Source organism: Macaca mulatta, chromosome 9 (genome assembly GCF_049350105.2).
Source record: "Macaca mulatta isolate MMU2019108-1 chromosome 9, T2T-MMU8v2.0, whole genome shotgun sequence".
Taxonomy (NCBI): Eukaryota; Metazoa; Chordata; class Mammalia; order Primates; family Cercopithecidae; genus Macaca; species Macaca mulatta.
The window spans coordinates 28,138,682-28,163,824 of record NC_133414.1 but is presented as its reverse complement, the minus strand read 5'-3'; the positions used below and the strand labels follow the sequence as shown (position 1 = coordinate 28,163,824).

At 38.9% G+C, this 25,143-nt stretch overlaps 1 protein-coding gene and 2 non-coding genes across 22 annotated transcripts in view; 2 read left to right on the top strand and 1 right to left on the bottom strand.

Annotated features, from left to right (window-relative positions):
* Window positions 1-25,143, top strand: part of ABI1 (abl interactor 1) — a 117,949-nt gene that overhangs the window by 67,853 nt on the left and 24,953 nt on the right. For all 20 annotated transcript variants that reach the window (XM_001103797.5, XM_015146661.3, XM_015146659.3 and 17 more), the window contains exon 3: window positions 19,538-19,714. In XM_001103797.5, coding sequence (XP_001103797.1) covers window positions 19,538-19,714 — 177 coding nt within the window. The remainder of the gene's footprint in view (window positions 1-19,537; window positions 19,715-25,143) is intronic.
* LOC114670276 (U6 spliceosomal RNA) lies at window positions 6,145-6,251 on the top strand. Its single transcript, XR_003719744.1, has one exon. It is a non-coding gene; the product is annotated as a U6 spliceosomal RNA (small nuclear RNA).
* LOC114670214 (small nucleolar RNA SNORA57) lies at window positions 7,637-7,783 on the bottom strand. The gene has a single exon (XR_003719696.1). It is a non-coding gene; the product is annotated as a small nucleolar RNA SNORA57 (small nucleolar RNA).

Sequence of the window (25,143 nt, the reverse complement as noted above, 5' to 3'; positions counted from 1 at the left end):
CTGCTGTGAACAATTGTGTACAAGTTTTGCATAGACATATGTTTTCAGTTATACTGGTTGTATACCTAGAAGTGGAATCGCTGGATCGTATGGTAACTCTGTGTTTAACTATTTGAGGAACTGCTGACTGTTTCCCCAAATGGCTGTCCCATTTTATATTCCCATCAGCAGTGTATGAGTGTTGCAGAGAAACACTTCTTTTGTCTTCACATCCTTACAGACTTGTTTTGTCTAGTATTATTTTTTTGAAATAGGGCCTTGCTATGTTGTCCAGGCTGGCTTCAGACTCCTGGACTCAGTTGATCCTCCTCCATCAGCCTCCTGAGTATCTTCTACTAGAGGCATGTGCCACTGCACCCGGCTCTATTTTTTTGATTATAACTATCCTAGTGAGTATGAAGTGGTATCTTATTGTGGTTCCTCATTTAAAGAACCTGGCTTCCAGAGACTGTTTCTTTTAGGACAAATTGCCTTGCTGTGTGCAGGTGTTTTAAGTTCTGCTTCTAGTCGGAAGAGTTAGCTGCCTTGCCTTGATTTGTTTTCTGATATTCAGAGATTTGTTGGAAATACTTGTCCCTTATCCCTCTAAAAAATGTGTGTGTGTGTATAAATAAATGAATCCTTTGGCAGTCATTTTGGTGACGTTACAGGAGGGAGAGACATCAGAGTGTAAATCCATCCTCAAAATTTACACTGAAGTACCAACTTGTACTTTTAAATATCCTTTCAGTATAAATATCTCCAAATGTTGTCATTGCTTGAAAGAAGAATTATAGGACCAAAAATACTCCTATAATGAAGAAAGAAATAAGGGTGCCTAGAAAGGGCTACTACTAAGTGAATCCAAATCCTTTTGAAGTTTTTAGATTTGAATCTTCTTTTTTGATAATATTGATTTGTGCTGCTTGTTTTGCATGCAGTATACTTGGGGTATCTTAAATGGACTAAGTAACAATTTCTTTTTCTTTTTCTTTCTTTTTTTTTTTTTTTTTTGAGACAGAGTCTCGCTCTGTTGCCCAGGCTAGAGTGCAGTGGCGCAATCTTGGCTCACTGCAAGCTCCACCTCCTAGGTTCACGCCATTCTCCTGCCTCAGCCTCCTGAGTAGCTGGGACTACAGGCGCCCACCACCACACTTGGCTAATTTTTTGTATTTTTAGTAGAGACGGGGTTTCACCACGTTAGCCAGGATAGTCTTGATCTCCTGACTTCATAATCTGCCAGCCTCAGCCTCCCAAAGTGCTGGGATTACAGGCATGAGCCACCTTGCCCGGCCTCTGTGGGGACAGATTCTCATTCTATTGCCCAGGCTGGAGTGCAGTGGTACGATCTCAGCTAACTGCAACCTCTGCTTCCCGAATAGCTGGGATTACAGGCGATTCTTGTGCCTCAGCCTCCTGAGTAGCTGGGATTACAGGCGTGCGCCACAATGCCTGGCTAAGTTTTGTATTGTTAGTAGAGACAGGATTTCGCCATGTTGGCCAGGCTGGTCTCGAACTCCTGTCCTCAAGCAGTCCACCTACTTCGGCATCCCAAAGTGCTGGGATTACAGGCATGAGCCACTGGGCCTGGCCCTAAGTAACAACTTCTAATGTCTAAGATTGCTAAGATGAGTTGTATTTATTATTGGCTATAAGCTTTTTCTGGTTTCATATCATCAAGTAAACTCAGTTAAACACTTGAATAGGGACTGGGAAACAATAGTAATAAAAACCTAACGTATATTGATTTTTCTACATGCTAGATACTGTTGAAAATCCATTCTATATATTACCTCATTTAATCCTTACAGTAACCGTGAAGTTGATAACTGTTTTTTTGCTTGTTTTTACATCTCATCTGTATGGTAAGAAAACTGAGGGCATAGGATGGTTAAGTAACTTACCCATGTTCACACAGTTGGTAAATGGTACAACTACCTATTAAATCCACACAGTTTGGTTCCTGAATTCAACTCTTAGTCATTAGACTATACTGCCTGACATATGTAGAGAATTTTATTTTACTTGTTTTTCATCTATTGCGACACGGTCTTGTTGTGTCACCTAGTTTGGAATGCAGTGGCATGATCACTGTTTACTGCATCTTCGACTTCCTAGGCTTAAGCAATTCTCCTGCCTCTTGTGTAGCTGGAACTACAGGTGTGAGCCACCTTGCCTGGCTAATGTAGTTATTTTTATTTTTATTTATTTTGGAGACAGAGTTGCTCAGGCTGGAGTACAGTGGCATGAACTTGGCTCAATGCAACCTCTGCCTCCTGGGTTCAAGGGATTCTCCTGCTGTAGCCTCCCGAGTAGCTGGGATTACATGCGCCCATGTCACTCCCGGCTAATTTTTATATGTTTTGGTAGAGATGGGGTTTCACCATGTTGGCCAGGTTGGTCTTGGGCTCCTGACCTCAAGTGATCCACCCACTTTGGCCCCCCGAAGTGCTGGGATTATGGGTGTAAACCACTGCACCCGGCCTTTGCCTGGCTAATTTAAAAAAATTTTTTTTTTTTTGTAGAGACAGGGTCTCACTATGTTGCCCAGGCTGGAGAATTTAAAATATATCATCTTTTTAAGAAGGGAGAGACACTCATGAAATATTGAAACAAATGTTAATTGTTAGGTAAGAAGTAGTAGGTTGAAGAATTAAGTACAAATTCATGACCTGGTGCTTAGAAGATAAACTGTGATCTAATGTTCTATTAAAAGTTCATATTTAGCTTAGATTCTAGTTTGGATAAAAAATGATTATCACTAAATTAGGCAAAAAGGTTTCTTTTTTGAGGTGGGTATGTGATTACCACATAGAGTATTTTGTAGTTTATCTTATATAATTAAGCAGGCGAGGAGGAGACAGAAAAATGTCATGGGAAGTACTAAAAAATTAGGCATGGGCCAGAATGTTAGTAACAGATTCAGTTTTTCCCAGGCTAAAATATTTCAGAATAATTCTGATCCAAGTGGTTTTTGTTTTTCCACCAGAGTCTGATTTTGCAGCTCATCTTTTCTAAATAGATCTATTTTATGGTGTGTATATGGGTCATTCTGAATCAAGTTAACTTCGAAGTTGATTGGGACCTTGTTTCAAGCTTATTGAACAAAGATCTGTAACACAGAATTTTGGGCATAAGGCCATTTCCAGAGTCTGGTCCAAATAAGCAATAACAGACAAAGATTGTCTCTTTCTTGGCTGAAGGCTTCCTCTGTGCAGCTTGTCTCAGGACTCTCTTCTTCTGCCCTTTTTATACCCCTCTCCTTTCTCTATTCAGGGCAAAAATATTTCGGTTTTCATTCTGTAGTTATTTTTTTAGCAAACATTTATTGTGTTTTTACTTATGTACAAGGTTCTTTGCTTAAAACCTATAATGCCCTCCCTGTAGTAGCAGTGGCAGTTGCGAGGATGATAGTAGGCCTTCTGAGATGATATTGTAGAAAATCCATGGAACATTAAGTAGTGTTGCTATGTCATACTTCTTTCCTGCCTGCCTTTCTGTCTTTTGGTGATTAAGAAGGATTTTTCTGGAAGATCTTTAAAAGAAGCATATGTATTCTTTTTATTTCCTCCAGAGTGACTAGGGAGAGAAAAAAGAACAAAATGAAAACCTATTTCTATACAGCAGTTTAAAATAATCATATCTTAAAAGATAATTTTAAAATCTTGTCTGCTTATGAAGTTTATCATTTTATTTCTACATTTTAGAAGATGTTTTCCTCTCTAAATATAATTGCTTTTAGAATATTTTAATGTTTCCTTTAGAACATTTACTTACCATACAATTAATTTTATTTATTCAATTCCCAATCTGCTTATTTTAATAAAAGCCTTGCTTGACCATTTAAAAAGAAGTTTTCAAGATTGGCCTCCTAATTTCCATAATCTTTTCTTTAACTCTTAATTAGAGTAGAGTTCAACTTACTTTTATTCATGCTATTTTAGCTTTTCTCTAATCTCAGAGAAGGTGTTGTGTTTTCATGCCTTTTTTCCCTGGCTTATACTGTCTGCTGTGCTTGGATTTTGACCTTTTTCCCCACTCTCCTTTTTTCTCTTTTACCTGCCAGATATGGCTGGCAAAATTGAGGTTTCTTTCATGGAGTCTTTTGATGTTGCTTCAGGAATATTAATCATTCTTTTCTGTGTGCTATTTGTGTGTAATTAAAGACAAAAATTATACTTATTCAAAAGAATAAATGTAATATATGTTATGCATATGCAATAATAAATCAAACATCTCTGAATCCATCATTAAAACTAAAAACTAGAAAATGACCAATTCTGTTTCTTTTCTCTGTATACTTCTCACCCACCACAAAAGGGATGTTTATCATTCCCTTGCACTTAACATTTTTTTGAAATCACATGTATGTGTATCACTAAACAATTATTGTTTAATTTTGCTTGTGTTTGGGTTTATAACAATGGATTCATCCTGTATGTACTCTAGCATGGCTTACTTTTTTTATTCAGCATTATAATTTCTAAGATTTATCCATATTACATATACATAGTTCATTCATTAGTAATTTGTTCATTCTCATTAATGTATATAATGTATAATGTTGCAAGTATAAATATGCCATTTATTTGCATTTAAATTTAAAGGATCTGGAATTAGTTTTCTCCTATGGTTTGAGGTAGGGATCCATTTTCAGTGTTTTTTTCTATATGGCAAAATATTTGCTCTACTCAAACAATACATTCTGTTTTTTTTTTTTTTTTTTGTTTTTTGTTTGTTTGTTTGTTTGTTTTGTTTTTTTGAGACGGAGTCTCGCTCTGTCGCCCAGGCTGGAGTGCAGTGGCCGGATCTCAGCTCACTGCAAGCTCCGCCTCCCGGGTTTACGCCATTCTCCTGCCTCAGCCTCCCGAGTAGCTGGGACTACAGGCGCCCGCCACCGCGCCCGGCTAGTTTTTTGTATTTTTTAGTAGAGACGGGGTTTCATCGTGTTAGCCAGGATGGTCTCGATCTCCTGACCTCGTGATCCGCCCGTCTCGGCCTCCCAAAGTGCTGGGATTACAGGCTTGAGCCACCGCGCCCGGCCTAAAACAATACATTCTTTCTTTCTGTGCTATCACTGTAAGATACTAAATTTCCTTATAAGCATGATTTTTTTTTTTTTTTCTGAATTCTCTCTTCTGTTGTATTGGTCCATTTATTTAACCCTGTAAGAACCCTACTATCTTCTTTACTATGGTTTCATAATATCTCAAGAGGCAAGTTACCCTCCCTTCTTATTTTTCTTTTAGACCATGTCTCAGCCATTCCTTCCCCTTTGCCCTCCCATATAAATTTAGAACCTTGGAAGTCTCTGTTGGCATTTTTATTGGAATGCATTGAAGCCATAGATCAGTTTGGAAAGACTTGGTATCAAGATAACATGGGATAGAAGGGGGACGATTAGGTGTATATGTGGTTGTGAGTAGATGGGGGTGTGTTGTATCTGGTTTTGAAGACCATTTAATTTTTTTTCCAGGTTTTTCTTTCAAACTCCTATCTCACTGTTTCCTTATTTCTTATTTATAACTAGAAGTAAAATATAATAGGGGAGAGAGTTTTTAGGGTTTTATTCAGGGTGCTCTAGTGATTTTTACTGTAGAATATTCCTGTTGATTATCTTATGTTCCATATTGCCATTCGTCTCTCTCACAACTCTTGGTATGATTTTTGCTTGTCATATTGAGTCTGCCAAAAGAGTTTTCCACTTGTATTGTATTTGCTCTATTTTTTTTGTTTGTTTGGAGACCGAGTCTTACTCTTACCGAGGCTGTAGTGCCGTAGTGTGATTGTGGCTCACTGCAGCCTTAACCTCTTGGGCTCAGGAGATCCTCTCACCTCAGACTCCTGAGTAGCTGGGACTTACAAGTGTGTGCCACCATGCCCAGCAAATTTTTTTGCATTTTTTGTAGAGATGGGGTTTCACCATGTTGCCTAGGCTAGTCTCGAACTCCTGGACTCAAATGATCCATTCTCCTTGGCCTCCCAAAGGGCTGGGATTATAGGTGTGAGTCACTGAGCACAGCCAGTATTAGCTCTAGATTACGCCTCTTGCGTTACCCAAATTCAGAGGCTTTGTTTGCTTTGTATTGGACTAACTATAACTATGTCATTTTTACCAGCCCATTGCAGTACAATTTCATTTTATGTGATAAAAATACAACATAAGTGGTCACTTCTGCAGCACGTACACTAAAATTGGAGCAATACAGAGAAGATTAGCATGCCTCCTGTGCAAGGATGACATGCAAATTCATGAAGTGTTTCACATTTTTCTGACAAAGGTCTAATATCCAGCTTCTATAAGGAACTTAAACTTACAAGAAAAAAAAAACCCATTAAAAAGTGGGCAAAGGACATGAACAGAGAACAGACACTTCTTAGAAGACATACGTGCGCGTCCAACAATCATATGAAAAAGAATTTAACATCGCTGACCATTAAAAAATGCAAATAAAAACCATAATGAGATTCCATTTCATACCAGTCAGAATGGTTATTATTAAAAAGTCAAAAAAATAACAGATGCTGGTGAGGTCGTGGAGAAAAAGGAACGCTTTTACACTGTTGGTGGGAATGTAAATTAGTTCAACCATTGTGGAAAACAGTGTGGTGAATCCTCAAAGACCTAGAGACAGAAATACCATTTGACCCAGCAATCCCATTACTGGGTATATACCCAAAGGAATATAAATTGTTCTGTTATAAAGACACATGCACATGTATGTTCACTGTAGCACTATTCACAGTAGCAAAGATGGAATCAATCTAAATGTCCCATCAGTGATAGACTGGATAAAGAAAAAGAGGTACATACACACCATGGAATACTATGCAGCCATCAAAAAATAATGAGATCATGTCTTTTGCAGGGACATGAATGGAACTGGAGGCCATTATCCTTAGCAAACTAATGCAGGAGCAGAAAACCAAATACTACATGTTCTCACTTATATGTAGGATCTAAATGATGAGAACACATGGACACATAGAGGGGAACAGTGCACACTGGGGCCTACCAGATGGTGAAGGGTGGGAAGAGGGAGAGGATCAGGAAAAACCTAGTGGATACTAGGTTTAATACTTGGGTGATGAAATAATCTGTACAACAACACTCATGACACATGTTTACCTATGCAACAAAGTAACACATCTTACATATGTACCCCTGAGCTTAAAAGTTAAATAAAAACATAAAATATTAATAAATACAGAAAATCCCTTTTAAAATGTGTAGATTTCCCTCACATTAAAAATTTTGTGAACCACTGCATAATTTCAAAACTGAACAGGGGAGTAGTTAAACAATGTCTTTTATTGTCATTTGATGTTTAGCCAGGAAACGGAAACACCATCATTTGTTATACTTCTTGAATTTTGTGAGCTTCGAATTATATAAAGCATATGTAATTCAAATGTGTGTATGTATTCAAGCTTTAAAAGGTGATTCCCCCTGTACATGTTCATTCTATTGGTTACTTCCAAATTTGTTTCATGTATATTCTATTTTGATTTTGTCTTTTCTCCTTCAGGTGCTGATGCATCAAGCATGGTCTTCATTTATTGAGAACTTGTCTTTGGGTTGTTATCTTTTCTCTAGTTAGTACTTTTGATACCCCTACCTCTGAGATCCACTTTCTTTTTTCTTTTTCCTTTTCCCTGGTGTCCTGGTGCTTGAGGATAGAACTGGCAGACAGGAAGCTGCATGGCACCAAAGACATGCCAAGGGGGGCCGGAGCTCTTCCCTTTGCCTCTGTACATAACAGGGAGTAGGACTACATGCCCAGTTCCTGTCAAGAAAATGAGGATCCACTTTTTTTTTTTCCCACATGAATTTTAGCATTTGTTTACCTTGGAATCAGTTGAGTTTTCAAACTGCTGGTATTTGTGTGTGTGTGTGTGTGTGTGTGTGTGTGTGTGTGAGACAGAGTCTGGCTCTGTTGCCCAGGCTGGAGTGCAGTGGCGTGATCTTGACTCACTGCAAGCTCCGCCTCCCGGGGTTCACGCCATTCTCCTGTCTCAGCCTTCTGAGTAGCTGGGACGACAGATGCCCGCCACCACTCCTGGCTAATTTTTTTGTATTTTTAGTAGAGACGGGGTTTCACCGTGTTAGCCAGGATGGTCTTGATCTCCTGACCCCGTGATCCACCCGCCTCGGCCTCCCAAAGTGCTGGAATTACAGGCGTGAGCCACTGCGCCCGGCCTCAAACTGCTGGTATCTTAATGTTTATTAGACTGGCTTTGAGGAGTTCTTCAAAATTGTATTGCCAGTGGCAAAACTGGAGATTGGAACCTAAATCACATTCATCATATTTCAAATACATAATGTGATACATTCATGTTTTCATATTCATATTTTAGAAATGCTTTATCTTAATTGCAGAGTTGTAGATTGGATAGTTTGATAAATAAGATTCAGATTTATTAATTTTTAGTACTTTTTTGTATCAAGCAATGTTATAGTTTCTAATATGCTATTCCCATTTTATATAAGCTGTATTAGTCTGTTTTCACATTGCTGATAAAGATATACCTGAAACTGGGAAGAAAAAGAGATTCAATTGGGCTTACAGTTCCACATGGCTGGGGAGGCCTAAGAATCATGCCAGGATGCAGCAGCAAGAGAAAATGAGAAGGATGCAAGAGTGGAAACCCCTGATGAAACCATCAGATCTCGTGAGACTTATTCACTACCATGAGAACAGTATGAGGGAAACCGACCCCGTGATTCAAATTATCTCCCACTGTGTCCCCCCGACAACATGTGGGAATTATGGGAGTACAATTCAAGATGAGATTTGGGTGGGGACACAGAGCCAAATATTATAAGCAAAATTAAATTTTAATTAATTAAAACTTGTATAAAATTTTATATCCAGTAAGCAAAAGAGTTAGTATTCAAACATAATTTTCTAATTTCAAGTTTGCGTGCTTTTTTTTTTAAAACGAGTGGGTCTAAGGATTGCTATAGGGCAATCTCTTGGGCCATCTAGTTCTTCTCAATTGGGGTTACTCTGATTTTGACTCTCATATATTAAGACTAAAAGCTTATTATTATTATTTTTTAATGTCAGACTGCTGCTTTTGCTATGTAAAGTTGAAGAAAAACGTGTGAAAGTAAGGAAATTCAAGTATGAGAAAGAATTAGTCTCGCTGAAAAAGCTAACTCTCGCTTGGTGAACATATGCATGCTGTTGTTAGACAAATGTTCCAAACCTGTTCCCTTCTTCTCTACCCGCTTTATTTCCTCACCCTGCCATATGGAGGGTTGTGCTTTGCTGGACGTGTTGTGTTTTGGACTTTTATGATTCAGAATTGAGAGAATGGAGAGGGAGTAGACCAGAGTATAATTTTTCAAGTAATTTGAAATCGTGTCCTGAATAATTCTGCAGAGTGTGAGTGAAGTAGGAAGGGTGAAAAAAGGATGATTTTAAGGAGGAGAGTTGTGGATTCCATGATGCTTGAGAAAAATAGGGAAAGAACAAGACATTTTGAATTAATTTTTCCTTTGAGGACTGGGGGCCGTGTGGGATGCTCTTTTAATAGGGTTTAAACAGGTGAAATGTACACATTTTTAATTTTGTTTTCTCAAGTTTACTTCTTTTGTAAAGCTCTCCATGGTTACACCATAGAGAGCAGACTGGATAAAGGCCAGATTGGGTACAAGTGGACCAATTAGAAGGCTGTTGCAATAGCCAAGGTGAGAGATGGTAGTAGATTGAGTAGGATTAAAGTGTTAGAAACAGATTTCTGGTATTTAAAGGTAAATGTGACAAGATTTAGTAAAATTAAACATGAAGTAAATGCTTACATAAACTAATAGAGAATTGAAGTAGGAACATTGAAATAGGATTGAGTGGCCTGTGTGTTTGATTTTGAACATGTTCACTTTAAGGTACCATTCAAATATCTGAGAGAATGTCAGTTTTATACATGAACTTACAGCTTAGATGAGCGTTCTTGAATAGATAAATAGAAGTTTGTGTGTATATATAGTAATTTAAGCCTGAATGTGGACGAATTTGCTGAGGGGTTTTAAAGAGGAAAGTGAACCTGGAGACACTGTAAGATGACCTTACAAAGGAGACAGAGAATGAGTGTTTGGGAGAGGTAGAAACAAACCTAGGTAAATACTGGTCCATCTTTTCCAGCTTCCAATGAAGTCTCAGTATTTTCCTCTCTATGGAGTTAGGGATTCCTCAACTTAATTCTGTGTTGAGCAGAATTGAGCTAAAATTTATACTAGTGCTGGACCTATTAGAAAAGGGAGGAGTTTAAAAGATGTGTGGAGAGGCTGGGTATGGTGGCTCATGCCTGTAATCCCAGCACTTTAGGAGACTGAGGCTGGCAAATCAGTTGAGGTCAGGAGTTTGCCACCAGCCTGGCCAACATGGTGAAACCCCATCTCTACAAAATATACAAAAATAAGCCGGGTGTGGGGGCACATGCCTGTAGTCCCAGCTACTTGGGAGTCATGAGACATGAGAATCGCTTGAACCCGGGAGGCAGAGGGCGCAGTGAGCCGAGATGGCACCATTGAACTCCAGTCTGGGCGACAGAGCAAGACCCTGTCAAAAAAAAAAAAAAAGTGTAGAGAGGCATTCTACAAAAATGTGGCTCTTTACATTTTGTAACATCAATGAATCAATGATTGTATCAGATAATCCTCAGAATTACTTGGGGATGGGGGTGGTCAGAATATGTGAATTGTTTCACTATAAAAACAGTTTTTTCAAGAACTGTTAAGAGTCAGATTTTGCCCTCCATGCAAGCTAACGTCTTTTGTAGATGCTGGTAGAAGACAGAAGACTTCTGGACCAGAGACACAGGACTTTATTACTGATGAGAATAACAGGAGCCAGAGCGTTAGCATTTGTGCCGGTTTCCCAAACCCACTGCTCCATAGAGGAAGGTGAAAGGGGCCGAGTGATGCATGTGGTGATGCCTTTTCTGTAATGCACTGCAGTCTGTTACAGGAGAGGGACTACCAGTTTAGGGAACCCAAACTTTGATAATAGGTAGTAAGTTGTAAGCCTACCTGACCTTCATTCACCCTGGAGGGAGATGACAATTTTTTTTTTTCCAGACAGAGTCTTACTCTGTCCCTCAGGCTGGAGTGCAGTGGCATGATCTTGGTTCACTGCACTTCGTTCACTGCACTTGTTTCACTGCACTTGGTTCACTTCCTCCACCTCCCAGGTTCAAGCTGTTCTCATGCCTCAGCACCCCCGCAAGTAGTTGAGACTACAGGTGTGCGCCACCGTGCCCGCCTAATTTTTGTATTTCTAGTAGAGACAGAATTTCACCGTGTTGACCAGGCTGGTCTTGAATTCCTGACCTCAGGTGATCTGCCTCACTCGCTTCCCAAAGTGCTGGGATTACAGGCGTGAGCCACCATGCCCGCTGGAAATGACATCTTTATTGTACTAGACAGCAAACAAACCTGCCTTTTGCTCCTGAGGGAGACGCTATTTCTTGATCCCTGAAGACCATTCCTTATATAATACAAACATATGTAACAAGTTGGTATGGAATAAAAGGAATCAGTCCCTCTACTCACGACAGGTACAGAAACATGAAAGACTCAAGTATAATTGCCTTCCAACAGTATTCTACCTTCATTTCTATACCTTCTTGGCTTCTGGTAAGATTTCCTTCCCATGATTATACAACTTCACTGGTCACTCTGATTAGTCTCACTGACAGAGCCTGGGACCAGATCCATTCAGTTTTTCTTATAACACATTTCATTAAAGTTACTATCAACAGGATAGCAGGATGAGGCCAGACTGCAATATTGACTTCAATTATGCTCCCCAGGGTCCGAGACCCAGCCAACATAACAAATGCAATAAACCTTTAGGGTCTATCTAAGAGAGCCAGGTGGTGGCTTTCTCTTTGTTTCTGCTCTGACTTTACTCTTGGCCCAAGGCATTAATCTAGTTACTGCAGAATATATAGCACAGATTTGGCCTTGGTCTACAAAGAGGTAGTGTAGGGCTATTCTTTTATCTGTAACAATCCTGGTTAGTGATTTGAGACTGTCCTGAATGCCTCTAGGCCCAAGGTGATGTCGTCGATTGCTTTAGCTCAAGTCCGGAACAAATTTCAAACAAACTTTTCTAATTGGATGACTCCCATTATAGCGATTATTCCCTTGGTGTGCAAGTCATCACATTTTCTGAAGGGAGGCAATGCCTGACTTCCAAACAAGAAACACTCCCAAGGACTGTGTGCCTATAAAGAATGTGTTGTTTATATTGTCCTACTTCTGCCCCTCCGACACGCTCCCCCACCCCCACCTCCCAGTTATGTGGGACCTACTTTTAAGTCAGAGGGCACAGGCTGATAGTTTCTCCAATGTGGCCTCCCTGATGGCTGGTAAGCCTTAGGGTTCCGAGTTCAGTATGAATACTTCTCTAGTACTTGTTTGTGGAGAGACTGCCTGAAGGCAGTCAGTCCAATCTGTCCTATTTATTATCTGTGCCACCAACTTGATGGCATTCATCTGTCCCTTGAAATGACTGTGCCTTGAAAAGATGCCTGAAGTTATGGACAGGTGTTTCGTGTGGGAGATTTGGGAGCTTGGACCATCTTCTGCTGCTTCCGAGAGACTGTGTGGTTAAGGAGAATGATGATTGAGTAGTGATCAAAGCTGTGTGGCGGGGTAGGGGCAGACCCAGTAGTCAGTTAAATTTGAGGTTTTGCGCATTTGCAGAGAAATGTCCTTTGTGAGGGATGATTCTAAAAGACAGATCACTAATGTCCCTCCTTTTCCTTCCCAACATCTAAGGTGTTTCCCCACAGGTGCCAGACAGGGTTGTTGTACCCCTTCGACTGCCACAAAATCAGTGTGTCCCATTCCAGTAGCTAGCTTTACCTTTTTTCCAGTCATCTCTGACTCAAACCCAGACCTTTTGTCTGGAAGGGCCAGGTGCGAGAGCGACAAAGGTCCTTTTTATTAAACTTACAGCGACCCTTTTATGTCTCCTACTTTAGTCCACATGAGCCACCCTAGGGGAAGCAGTATACTTAACTAAGTGGTCATTATTATTTAAGACCAAGGAAATCCAGCAAGAAAATCCAGATTGTCAATTCCAGGTGGCTGAACCTGAATTAAGTTTATACCAAAGACCTCCTTTTGACTGGATTGCCACCCAGAGAGTAGACCAATCAAGCTAGCCTGGGATTTCCATTAGAGGAAAGAAAGAAGCATCATGCTTAGAAATGGTCAGGGTGGAATCCCAATTGGCCAGGAGCTGTTCTCTTCCTGGAGACAGCCACATTTAGCGACCAAACTGCTGTACTCCTGTGTAGACCAGGCAGAGGTGACAGAGGTATACTCAGAAATCTTTTGAGATGGTTAAAATTTTTTAAAAAATTGTGGCAAAATGCATATATGATTACAATCTTAACCATTTTAAGTGTACTGTTCAGTAGTGTTAAGTACAGTTACAATGCTGAGCAACTAATAATCTCTAGGACTCTTTTTATCTTGTAGAAATTAAACCCTATGCCCATTAAACAACAAGTGTCTATTGAGCTTTCCTCCCCCAGGCAATCACTATCTCCACTTTCTGTTTTTATGAATTTGACTACTCTAGTTACCTCATATAAATGGAATCATACAATATATGTCTTTTTGTGACTGGCATATTTCACTCAGCATAATGTCCTCAAGGTTCATCCATATTGTAGCTTGTATCAAAAGTACCTTCATTGTTAAGTCTAAATACTATTCTATAGTATGTATATATCACATTTTGTGCATCCATTGATCTGTTGATGGATAGTTGGCTGTTGTGAATAAAGCTGCTAGGTGACCCTGCTTTCAGTTCTTTTGGGAATATACCTATAATTGGAATTGCTGGGTTGTGTGCTAATTCTGTTTTTAATTTTGTGAGGAATCTCACTATACTATGTTTCACAGTGACTGCAAGTGCACAAGGGCTCCCGTTTCTCCACATCTTGATTTTTTGATTGTAACCATCATTGTGGTTGTGAGGTTGTGTCACATTGTGGTTTTGATTTGCATTGCCCTCATGATGAGTGATATTGAATGTCGTTTCATGTGCTTATTGGCCATTTGCCTGTCTTCTTTTTTTTTTTTTTGAGATGAAGTCTCACTCTGTCGCCAGGCTGGAGTGCAGTGGCATAATCTCGGCTCACTGCAACCTCTGACTCCATGGTTCAAGCGATTCTCCTGCCTCAGCCTCCTGAGTAGCTGGGACTACAGGTACATTCCACCATGCCCAGCTAATTTTTGTATTTTTGGTAGAGACAGGGTTTCACCATGTTGGCCAAGATGGTCTCCATCTCCTGACCTTGTGATCCGCCCGCCTAGGCCTCCCAAAGTGTTGAGATTGCAGACATGAGCCACCATGCCCAGCTTCTGTTTGCCTGTCTTCTTTGGAGAAATGTCTGTTCAAGTCTTTTGTCCATTTTTGAGTCGGGTTTATTTTTGTTGTTGTTGAGTTTTTCGAGATGATTTCTGATAAGGCTATTGCAGCACTAAGCAATATAAGATGCTTGTGGATGGTAGAGTATCAGATACCTTGACTAACAGCTCATTGTTGAGTGACTTTTGTGATAAAAAGTGTACCTATTGTCAGATTGCAAATGATGTGGAAAGTAAAAATAGGACACAGATTAGTGTCAAGGACTGCAATAGTATGGCTGGAGTCAGCTGATTGAAGTGGAATAGCAGTACCAGACCCTGGAAAAGTGTCATCAACAGTGAGACACCACTGATAGCCTGAAAAAGGTTGTCAAAGGTCTGATGCAACCAATCTGCCATTAGCATGTGATGTGGTTCCTCTCACCATGAGACAAATGATTCCTTTTCCAGGACTCACAAGTCTGGGATGAGGTGGCAGCCTCTGCATCAGGAACATAGAGTCTTTTACTTTGTATCCACTCTATGATGATAGATGTGTTGCTGTGTCTTGTATGATGATGGATCCAGCAGCAGTGGTAGCAGCCTTGACAGTGCAGTTTGATCAGTAGCTTGATTATAATTGGTCTAATCAGACAATGGACTCTTACCGTAAACATCTGTATTAATGACCCAGATGGTTTGATCAGCAATTACAATTGATCTCCATGGTTTATGGACAGTCTTAAATATGTCATTCTGTAGTTTTCCAAGTGACTGACTAAATAGCTAGGCTGTTGGTAATAGCCTGATAGTCAGTAAAAATATAACAAGGTTTTCAAGGGGAATATTGGCTAGATCTGTGAGAATGTCCTTGAGTTTTGCTGGTGGAACAAAGCAACCACACCCATTTTCAGTTCTGTATTATGGGCACTGGAGTTTAAAGCCCACTAGGCACCACAGGGTCTCAGCTTAGTTGAATAATCAGTGAAACAGGCCCAGGCATTTATGGAACCTTTGTGAATCAAGGGCCTCACTGAGCTAGCAGATTTGGTTTAGGTGGCAGAATGCAAGATCAGATGTTCTCAAAGGGAGAAGCTGCTACTTTTTCATGTAAAGCTGAGATGCCCTAGGGGCCAGACTGGCTGCATTCTTGAATATTATCAGTTCATGTGATGAGAGAGGCTTGTTGGGCCTTTCCCACTTTGCTAGTCATTGCATTTGAGTTGACTCCCTCTCCTTTCAAAAGAGGCATACCTAGTAGCTATGTCAGGGAGGCATTGAATCCAAACCCACCAGTCACCTCCAGAAGAGGTTGTTCCTCTTGCCAGAGGGTCTACTCAGAAAAGTCATGTATGCACAGACTTGTACTCAAACAGGTCATAAGGAATGTGGGGCCCCAGACTTACTAATGCCTTTCTACATGGGCTCTTGACAGTGAGCATGATCTCCCTGGAGCTTATGATCACTCACAGTTCAGCATGTAAAATATCAATACCACTAGACACTCAGCAGTGGAAGCCACAACCAGTACAGTGAATGGTCCAAAGAGCCCCACCCAAAAGGTCACAGTAGCATCCCTTCCCTACTTTGAACCCTACCCAGACCTCAGTATTGGAAGCTTGTAACTTATTCTTCCGCAGGATGGGTATGAAGGTGCCTTGGGCTCCTGTATCCAACAGAACCGTAAAATGTTGAATCTGTGCTCTCCCCAAAGTTATGTAGCCTATCCAGGTGTGTGTGATCTTCAGTCTCCTTTGGGAACTTGGAGAACTTGGCCCCACTCCTAATCATCTTTCTTTGTAAAGCAGCTGAGGTTGAGGGATGAGGGAGGCTGGGAGAGAGTAGCTTTGTACCAGTGAACAAGAGACATTTACTTTCAGTTTTGAGTGGTGCTATAGCTGTGTGCTGATCAGTAAAATAAACCTGAGGTAATTTTGGTTCAACCAAAACCCTGTATTCTGTGCAAGATCATTATTGCTTGAGCCCAGGAGTTGGAGACCAGCCTGGGCAACATTGCAAGACCTCGTCTCTACTAAAAATTATATTAAAGAAATTAGCCTGGCATGGTGGGATGCACCTGTTGTCCCAGCTGCTCAGGAGGCTGAGGTCAGAGGATTGCTTGAGTGAAAGAATTTGAAGATTGCAGTGAGCCGTGATTGTTCCACTGCCCTCCAGCCTAGGTGACAGAGCAAGATGTTGTCTTACACACACAAAAAAGGTCATCATTATGGACGGTATCCATTTCTGTTTGGGAACACATTGATCGAACAGCTACAGTTTTGTCACTTTCTGGTGGGGGAAATGGGTTTTGTACCCTTTGGCTGACGGGCTTGAACTGCACAATGGCACCATTTTTTAGAAGTTCACCGTAATATAGGCTCTTTGCTGCTCCATTGTTAAGATAATGTCAAGATAAGATCTCTTAAATTCTTGCTTGATTTCAATACTAGGGCTACTGGAGTTTTCTAAGGCTGCAGGACTGACAGCAAGAATTATCTAGATTCTTTGAGCTAGTTTCTGATTCTCCAGTGAATCACCTTGATCCTCATTTTAAACCCAATCTAGTACAGTAGGAGTCTGTAGACTGGTTGGTGTCCAAGGGAGTTTGTCTTAGGGAAATTTCCCCAAGAGTGTCAAAGGTTCCTTGTAGTGGACAGGTTGTACCACCAGAAAATGCTGAGGCCCTTCGTAGTCATCTTGAAAGGATTGAATGTTGGCAAGGTAGACTGCAGTAGGAGCTGAGCACTAAGATAGCCAGCAAAATGCCATTCTTCTTTAACAAGCATTACATGCCTGAACAATGTAACTACATGTTCCTCATCTTCCAAGCAAACTAGCCAAAGTTCTAAAGATTTGTTTGGCTCTGCCAACAATGGTTGCAAATTTTCTTACTTTCAAACTCAGTGTAGATGCATGTCTCTGTAACTGTTGTCCAAAGGAAACAGAACCTTATGTGCCCCCGTCTCCCTCTTCCTGACAAAATCTTAGTCTGGAAGATTTCACGAGGCACACCTGCTGAGGCTGACTGTCAGCTTGATAAGGAAGTCCTCCCATCCGCAGAAGTGTTGACAGTAACCAGGGCATCATTCAGGCTGTTGTCTTTGAATCTGTCTACTTCCTGGTACTTATCCTGAAACTTCATTTTAGCCTCATTAACAGGCAGTAAAGTGGAGGATCATTCATTGCCTGGTTGACCATACAATGGACAACATGTTCGTTAATGATTCTCGTGGACTTTTCTCAATTTCTGCTAACTGGTCTTTCCTTCCATTTCTAGAAAGCTTTGTCCCCATCAGCATTCTATTTTCATTGCCAGAACAATTGAAAATTGTGACGGTCCCGAGATTTATCCTTGTTAACTGATGAGTTAGCCTACCACAGTTTCATGGATTCTTTTGGAAGACATGAGACTCCTGGATCAGAAACAAAGGACATCATTACTCATGGCAATAGTAGTAGCCAGAGTGTCAGCATTTGTGCTAGAAAACAGCCCCAGTTTCCCCAGGATACTGCAAAGAGCCAAGTGATGCCTTTGCATACACAGTTGTGTGCATTAGAGAAAAAGTACTCTCAATTTAGGGGACCACATCTTTTATAATGGGCAAAAAACCTTTCTCCTGGAGGGTTACATTAGCTTTATTATATTGGACAGTAAACAATTCTGCCTTTGCTTTCTAAGGAGATGCTTTATTTTCTAAGGCTGTTTACTCTATAAACATCCAGAACGAAGGGAGTTAGTGCATCTTCTCACAAGATGTACAGAAATGATAGATACTCATGGAGAGGTGTCTCTATCTATCTTGTTTTGGAATTGGGATAGCATTTTTGATTAGAAGTTCTTTCTCAATTAAAAAGTTCTGATAAAATAAGACAGAATTGTGACAGATTTGATTCAAGCATAACATTGAACTGTTCTTTTCCCTGGGAGTACCTTCCCCTCCCCCCCCTTTTTCCTGCTTCAGTTCCTATCCTGGCCTCGTCCACCTAGACTACCATAATTGCCCCTTAGTTGGTTTTACTCTCTGTAGTCTTGTTCTTTCTATCTTCAATACCTCTGCTACTGGGATCTTCTTAAAATGCAGAGGTGATCATGCCACTCAATTTAAATTTGTCATCACTTCCTTATTAAGCTGGATTTTAAGTTGTTGAGCAGTTGTATAATTATTTCTCATGTGCTGGCTACTGTCCAGTTTTAAGTTGGCAGCTAAATTAAAAAATTTTTTTTAAAAACCTTGTAGGCCAGTCCTAGGTAGGCTGTGCCAAACAGGTGTCTAGGCTGCTTGCTGACAGTGTATATCTGCTCTTACCATTTTTCTCTCTTAAACCTTTTTCTGCAGGATGTTATTCTCTCTGCCTTTAATATTTTTCATATCCAATTCTTGACTCCTGTTTATCCTTTGAAACCTACGTACTCTTAAAGCCTTTAAATGAACCTTTTCAACCTAGTTAGTTGTCTTGTTCTCAGCACCTTTATAGTAATTTTGAATGAACTGTGCATGTGTCATTATAGCACTTGCCTCATTGTGTTGTAATTACTTTTTTTGGGGTGTGTATGGGGGGGATTCTGCATCACACTGAATAAATAAAGTGTCAGCTACTCATACCAGGACAACTTTCCCTTTCTGCACATACCAAATCTCTTTCTTTTTTTGAGACAGGGTCTCCCTCTGTTGCCCAGGCTGGAGTGCAGTGGCACAATCACAGCTCACTGCAGCCTTCACCTCCCAGGTTGAAGCGATCCTCTCACTTCACGTCCCCAGTAGCTGGGACCACAGGTGCATGCCACCATGCCTGGCTGTTTTGTACTTTTTGTAGAGACAGGGTTTTGCCATGTTGCCCAGACTGGTCTTGAACTCCTGAACTCAAGCAGTCCCCCTGCTTTGGTCTAAAGTGCTGATATTACAGGCGTGAGCTACCATGCCCGGCCCACATACCAAATTGTTAGGAAAGAAAACTGCTTTCCAGAGAATTGTTTTAAAATCAAATCCATTACATTAGTTGGTGCTTTAAACCACCACTAAACATTCTCTGCTTTTAGCCTAGTATAATTTAATAGTATTCACTGGAAAATAGACATGTGGTGTACAGTCCTGTGGTCCATCCTAAATATGGTCCAATGTATATGGATAGCAAATATATTATGCCAAATAATATTTTCTTGTTTTGTTCAAATTTAAAATATAGACTGTGGATATTCATAAAGAGAAAGTGGCTCGAAGAGAGATTGGTATTTTGACAACAAATAAGAATACGTCAAGAACTCACAAAATAATAGCACCTGCGAATATGGAGCGCCCTGTAAGGTATATTCGGAAACCCATCGATTACACAGTTCTGGATGATGTGGGCCATGGTGTCAAGGTAAGCATTTTATATTACATAAACAAACAAATTTGCATATCCAGTAAATATTTTGGATAGGAAATATTGTGATAAAGATAATTGTAATTAATAGATTCTCTTTAGCAACTAGTATTATAATTTTCATACAATTTTTAATATGCATTTTTACTAAGGTTGGGGTGTAATTTTATCAGTGGAGTAGGCTATACTAAAAATGATATTAAAATTTGAAATGGTTATTAAACCATAAATCCTAGACAAATAAATATTATCCATTTGTGTTGTGAATTCCATGTCTGTCTTTCTCTACTGAATATTTAAAAATAAAAATCTACATGCTTTTCAAAATTACTTTAGAAAATAATTTATAAATACTTTAATCATTTCATTTCTAAATATGTATATATATTTGTATACCTGTGTGTATATGTAATGCCAGCAACTTATTAAAAAATGAAAATTGTATGTAATTTTGTCTTAACCCCCCACCCTCCCCCCCGCAAAAAAAAACCCCACAGATTTTCAGGAGAGAGATGATGTGTTGCCTGTGTTCATTTCTAAGCATGGAAAATTAGCTGATCTTGAAGGATACCTGTAGTGTGTCAGCTTTTTGGTATTTATGGGTCATTTTGCAAGCATTTGGAATGACCTAAATTCTTTCGCTGTCTCTGCTCAGGATAAACTATTCCTTTGAAATTTGGAAGTTCCTTTCTAAGAGGACTGTTTGATTTGGATTCTGGTCTTCAGAATATTTTTTAAGTTGTTAAGGAGTCAGCTAGAATCTTGAAGCTTGTCCTAGCTGATTGATCTGACTGGTGCTGTTGCTAGATCTGTTACATTCTGGATTTTTTGGGGTTCCTGGTTGAGAGAAGAGTATAGCTGAAAGCATTAACCTTTATTCTATTTCTCTCTGAGACTATTGGAATCTCCTCTTCACTTTTTATGTCTGTAAATTGTATATAAAATTGGAACACATTGCAAATGCAGAGGAGATTGCTTGTTTATTTCTTGTATTTTTATTCAGAGATGTGGCTAGGCTTGTATAAGAGCTGAAATTCAGTTTTAATTCAAGGTGCTTTAAACTAGACTGATCTCTGGGGTTGGAGTTTTGAGAATCCGGGGAAAATGTCTTTTGTGTTACTATCTACCTTAAGATTTAAAGAAAAACAATATGTTCATGCATGCATGTATGTATACATATATACCTGTATATGTGCACACACACACACACACACACACTTCCCCATTTTGCCTCACCTTGATTATTCCTACCAAAGCAGTATACATTCATTAAAAATTTTTTTCTGTCATTATGTTAGTAGTGAATATCTTCCATTACCTCATCCCTCAATTAGTAGTTGTGTTTAACAGTTCAAGACATAGTACTTAGCTGAGTATACGATGAATCTAAATTTTACAAGGAAGTTTTGGATGAGAAAATTTAACTATTTCATCGTATATGTGTAAGTGGGAGATATAAACAGCATAATAAATGCTGAAAGTATAGGACTGTGAATTTTGGAAATCTGCTTTCTAGCCATAATATGGATATATTAGACACAAGGGTGGGGGGCTTTGTTTTTGTTTTTAGATTTTTTTACTGTGGTAAGATATACATAACATAAAATGACCATTTAACTCTTTTTAGGTGTATAGTTCTGTGACATTAAGTACATTCACATTGTTATGCAGGCTATTTTAAAATACGTTTTTGGTGAGGGATGAAGGTGCACGGTCTGAGAAGAATATATTTTAGAAGCTGATTATTTGGCATATGTGTCTATAGTTTGTTTCTGTGACTGAAAAATACACACATACACACAATTGCTTCTCCCCAGTAATCTTAATGCTGCTTTGTTTTCTTAGTTTTGTGTTCTCTCTAAAGGATCATTGTTGGCTTAAATATTTCCAGAATGTTGTAGAGATGTGTGAAGGTAGAAATTTTGGTAGTAGTTAATGAACATTTGCCAGGCCAAAATTATTAGAAGGAAAAGTTTACGTTTATTTTAAAATTAGTGTTTTGAGGATAGTGAGATACTGCTTACAGCTTTCAAATTATTTTTGTATTTTTTGCCCACTTTTCTGTTTAGAAGTTTGTTTTCTTACTGACTTGTCAGAGTCCTTTTTTTTCTGTTTGAAGAGTTAGTAGCCACTCATATATTGGCAACTATTTACTCATATTGCTGTCTGGCTTTTGACTTTGATGTTTTTTGGTATTTAAAAAATATACATACAGAATTTTTAAAATTGTATCTAAATATATTAATATTTTTCTTATAGCTACTAGGCTTTATGCTTACGATTGCCATACTCCAAGATTAATATTCCATTGCATTTTCTTATTTTGTGATATAAATTTTAGTGTTTTGGTATTTGTATTTAAATATACCTGGGTTTTATTTAAATAGTATTTACTGTGTTAATGCATTTTATGCTGTGAAATAAATGGTACATGTTAGTTTAATAGGAATTTAAAAATATGCAAAATATCCCAAAGTAAATCTGGTTTGATTTTTGGGAATAATAATAAGATACGTATAAGAGAATCCCAGCATAGAGAAACTACCAGAACATATTCATAAAGGAGAATTAAAAGAAGATGATCTTTGTAAGTGAGCACAAGGTTTGAGAGGAAGCTAGAATAGGGAAGGCCTGAATACTTAGCAAAGAAATTTACATTTATTTTGAAGAACACTAATAATAATTAACAGCCTGGATCATAATTTACAAAGGACTTTTCATATGTAGTTGGCCCTTTGTATCTCCAGGTTTCTATCTGTGGATTCAGCCAACCTTGGATAAAAAAAATTCCAGAAAGAAAAAGAGTAAAAAATGCAAGGACAATACAAGAATAAAAAATAATACAAATAAATATCATTACTATTTACATAGCATTTACCTTGTATTAGGTATTATAAGTAATTTAGAGATGATGTAAAGTATATTGGAGGGTAGTGTTGGTTATATGCAAATACTACACCAGTTTATATGAGGGATTTGAGCATCCTTGGATTTTGGTATTCATGGGGGTCCTGGAACCAAGCCTTCTTGATACCAAGGGATGACTGGATTAGTGTGTGCTTGTGTGCTTGTTTTTAAGCTTCAAAAGATTATGTGATCTAGGAGTTGTTAGATTTTATTATTGGTCTTCAAAGATAAACTTAGGTACGTTACCTTTTTTGGAGTTTGAGTTCACAGTGATTCATGAATCGGGCAGCTTCAGACCACAGAGACATGAAGCAGGGGGAAGTTCAAAGAAGCAAGACAAGCAAAATATTTGATTGGTTAGAAGTTAATTGTGGTTTCTGATTAGTAAAGTTCCTAGTTAGAGGTTAGTTGGAGGTTTCTGATTAAGTTACTCTCAGTTGTGTTTTGGTTTGCCTAAGTAGGAACCCAGAATGCGGGAGCTGTCTCAGCTTAATGGCTTTCTGATTAATTTTTTTTAAACAGTGTAGAAACTAAAGCTTTATAATATTTACATAGGAATGATTTTTTTTTTTTTAATTTATAAAGCAGAGGAGTGAGTTAAGAATCATTTCAAAGAAAGAATTGGCCTTGGCTGGGCACAGTGGCTTATGCCTGTAATCTTGGCACTTTGGGAGGTTCAGGAGGGAGGATCACTTGAGGCCAGGAGTTCCAGACCAGCCTGGCCAACGTGGCAAAACCCTGTGTCCTAAAAATATAAAATTTAGCCAAGTGTAGTGGCACACACTTGTAATCCCAGCTATTTGGGAGGCTGAGGCACGAGAATTGCTTGAACCCGGGAGGCGGAGGTTGCAGTGAGCCAAGATTGCACCACTGAACTCCATCCTGGACAACAGCCAGATTCTGTCTGAAAAAAAAAAAAAAAAGAATTAACATTAGACATTGAGTGCCTATGACATACAAAGCTATGATGTACTTAGAAGATAGGGAGGAATCAAAGGGAATTTCAAACAGATTCCAGGCAAATGGTGAAATTACTCATCCATAAAGGTAAATGTTAAGGAAACAAAGTGAGATCTTTTTTAAAAAGAGACAGTGTCTCACTGAAGTGCAATAGCTCAAGCACAGTTCACAACCTTCTGGGCTCAAGTGATCCTCCCTCCTCAGCCATGCAAGTAGCTGGGACTACAGGTGTGTGCCACTATGCTTGGCTAATTTTTTATTTTTATTTTTTCAAGAGAAGGGGTTTCACTGTGTTGCCCTGGCTGGTCTCAAACTCCTGGGCTCAAGCAGTCCACCTGCTTTGGCCTCCCAAAGTGCCGGGAGTTGTAGGCAAGAGCCACTATGCCTAGCCTGAAATGAGATCTTAAGGAAATAAAAAACGGTTTCATTTTGGATATGTTTTGAGGATATTTAAATGGAAAAATTTTATAGATTTCTAACAAAAATATTAGTATTTTGAGATGTAAGATACAGAGGTTATTTCCTACTAACACTCGCCAACATTGACACATCTGCATATATAATAACACTTAATAGAGGAGGCTGAACTTCATAAGAGGTTAAAGCTTACACCATTGCATAGTAGCACAGAATTCAAGTAGAATTTTCATCCCCAGTCTAATTCTTTTATTCTTTCCATTTGGGACCAACTTATACTTGAATGCTTTTTTTTGTTACTTATCCACTTGAAATGACAAATGAAGGGAGATACGTGGACATATTTAGAATATTTTCTGAGTGATTTTAGGATAGTATTTAGTGTATTATGTATATACATTATAAGATATACATTGGTATGTAAGTATATTATATATCATAATACAGATACTGAAGTATACATTAGTATATTTTATCTTCAAGGATTCTAATAATGTTACTCAAATTTTATTCTTTAGGTGTGAAATGTCATGGTTGGTAGGGTGCCAGATGTTGTTTCCAGATAGAAATAAGCAATATCATTTTAAACAAACATTGAAGTGTACCATATTTCTGGCACAGTTTCTATAAATGAGAATGTATCCAAGAGATACCAAATCTCTTCTTTGGATGATTTCCTTTGATATTGCCTTGTGGCCACCTGAAAAATGGTAGTTACTTGTTGAGAATGTCAGATGTTGTTAAAAAAAACTTGAAGCCCCCAAATCTATAAAAAATTAGACTCTAAAACCTGAAGATACATATTTTTTAGTGGCATTGTACAAGTAGTGATGCTTTAGGACTCCACACATTGTTTCATGTTCTGTAGGCTAGTCAGCTTTAGGATCAAAACAACTTTTCTTCAGCTTTGAATTTTGACTTAAGTGGCTCAGATGAAAACTTAGAACTAAAGGTACTTAGAACTTCCTGTTAGTGTTGACCTGCTCAGGATTGGGGTTCAGAAGCTAGGAATGAGAGAGTTTTCCAGACGCTGTTTGTTTATATCTCAGTTAGAATCTGGCTAAGTTATCACTGTGCATGATGAGTTTTTTTAAGCTTCGAGATACTAGGTCCTTTTTTCATTTTTGAAAGCAATGTGTGGT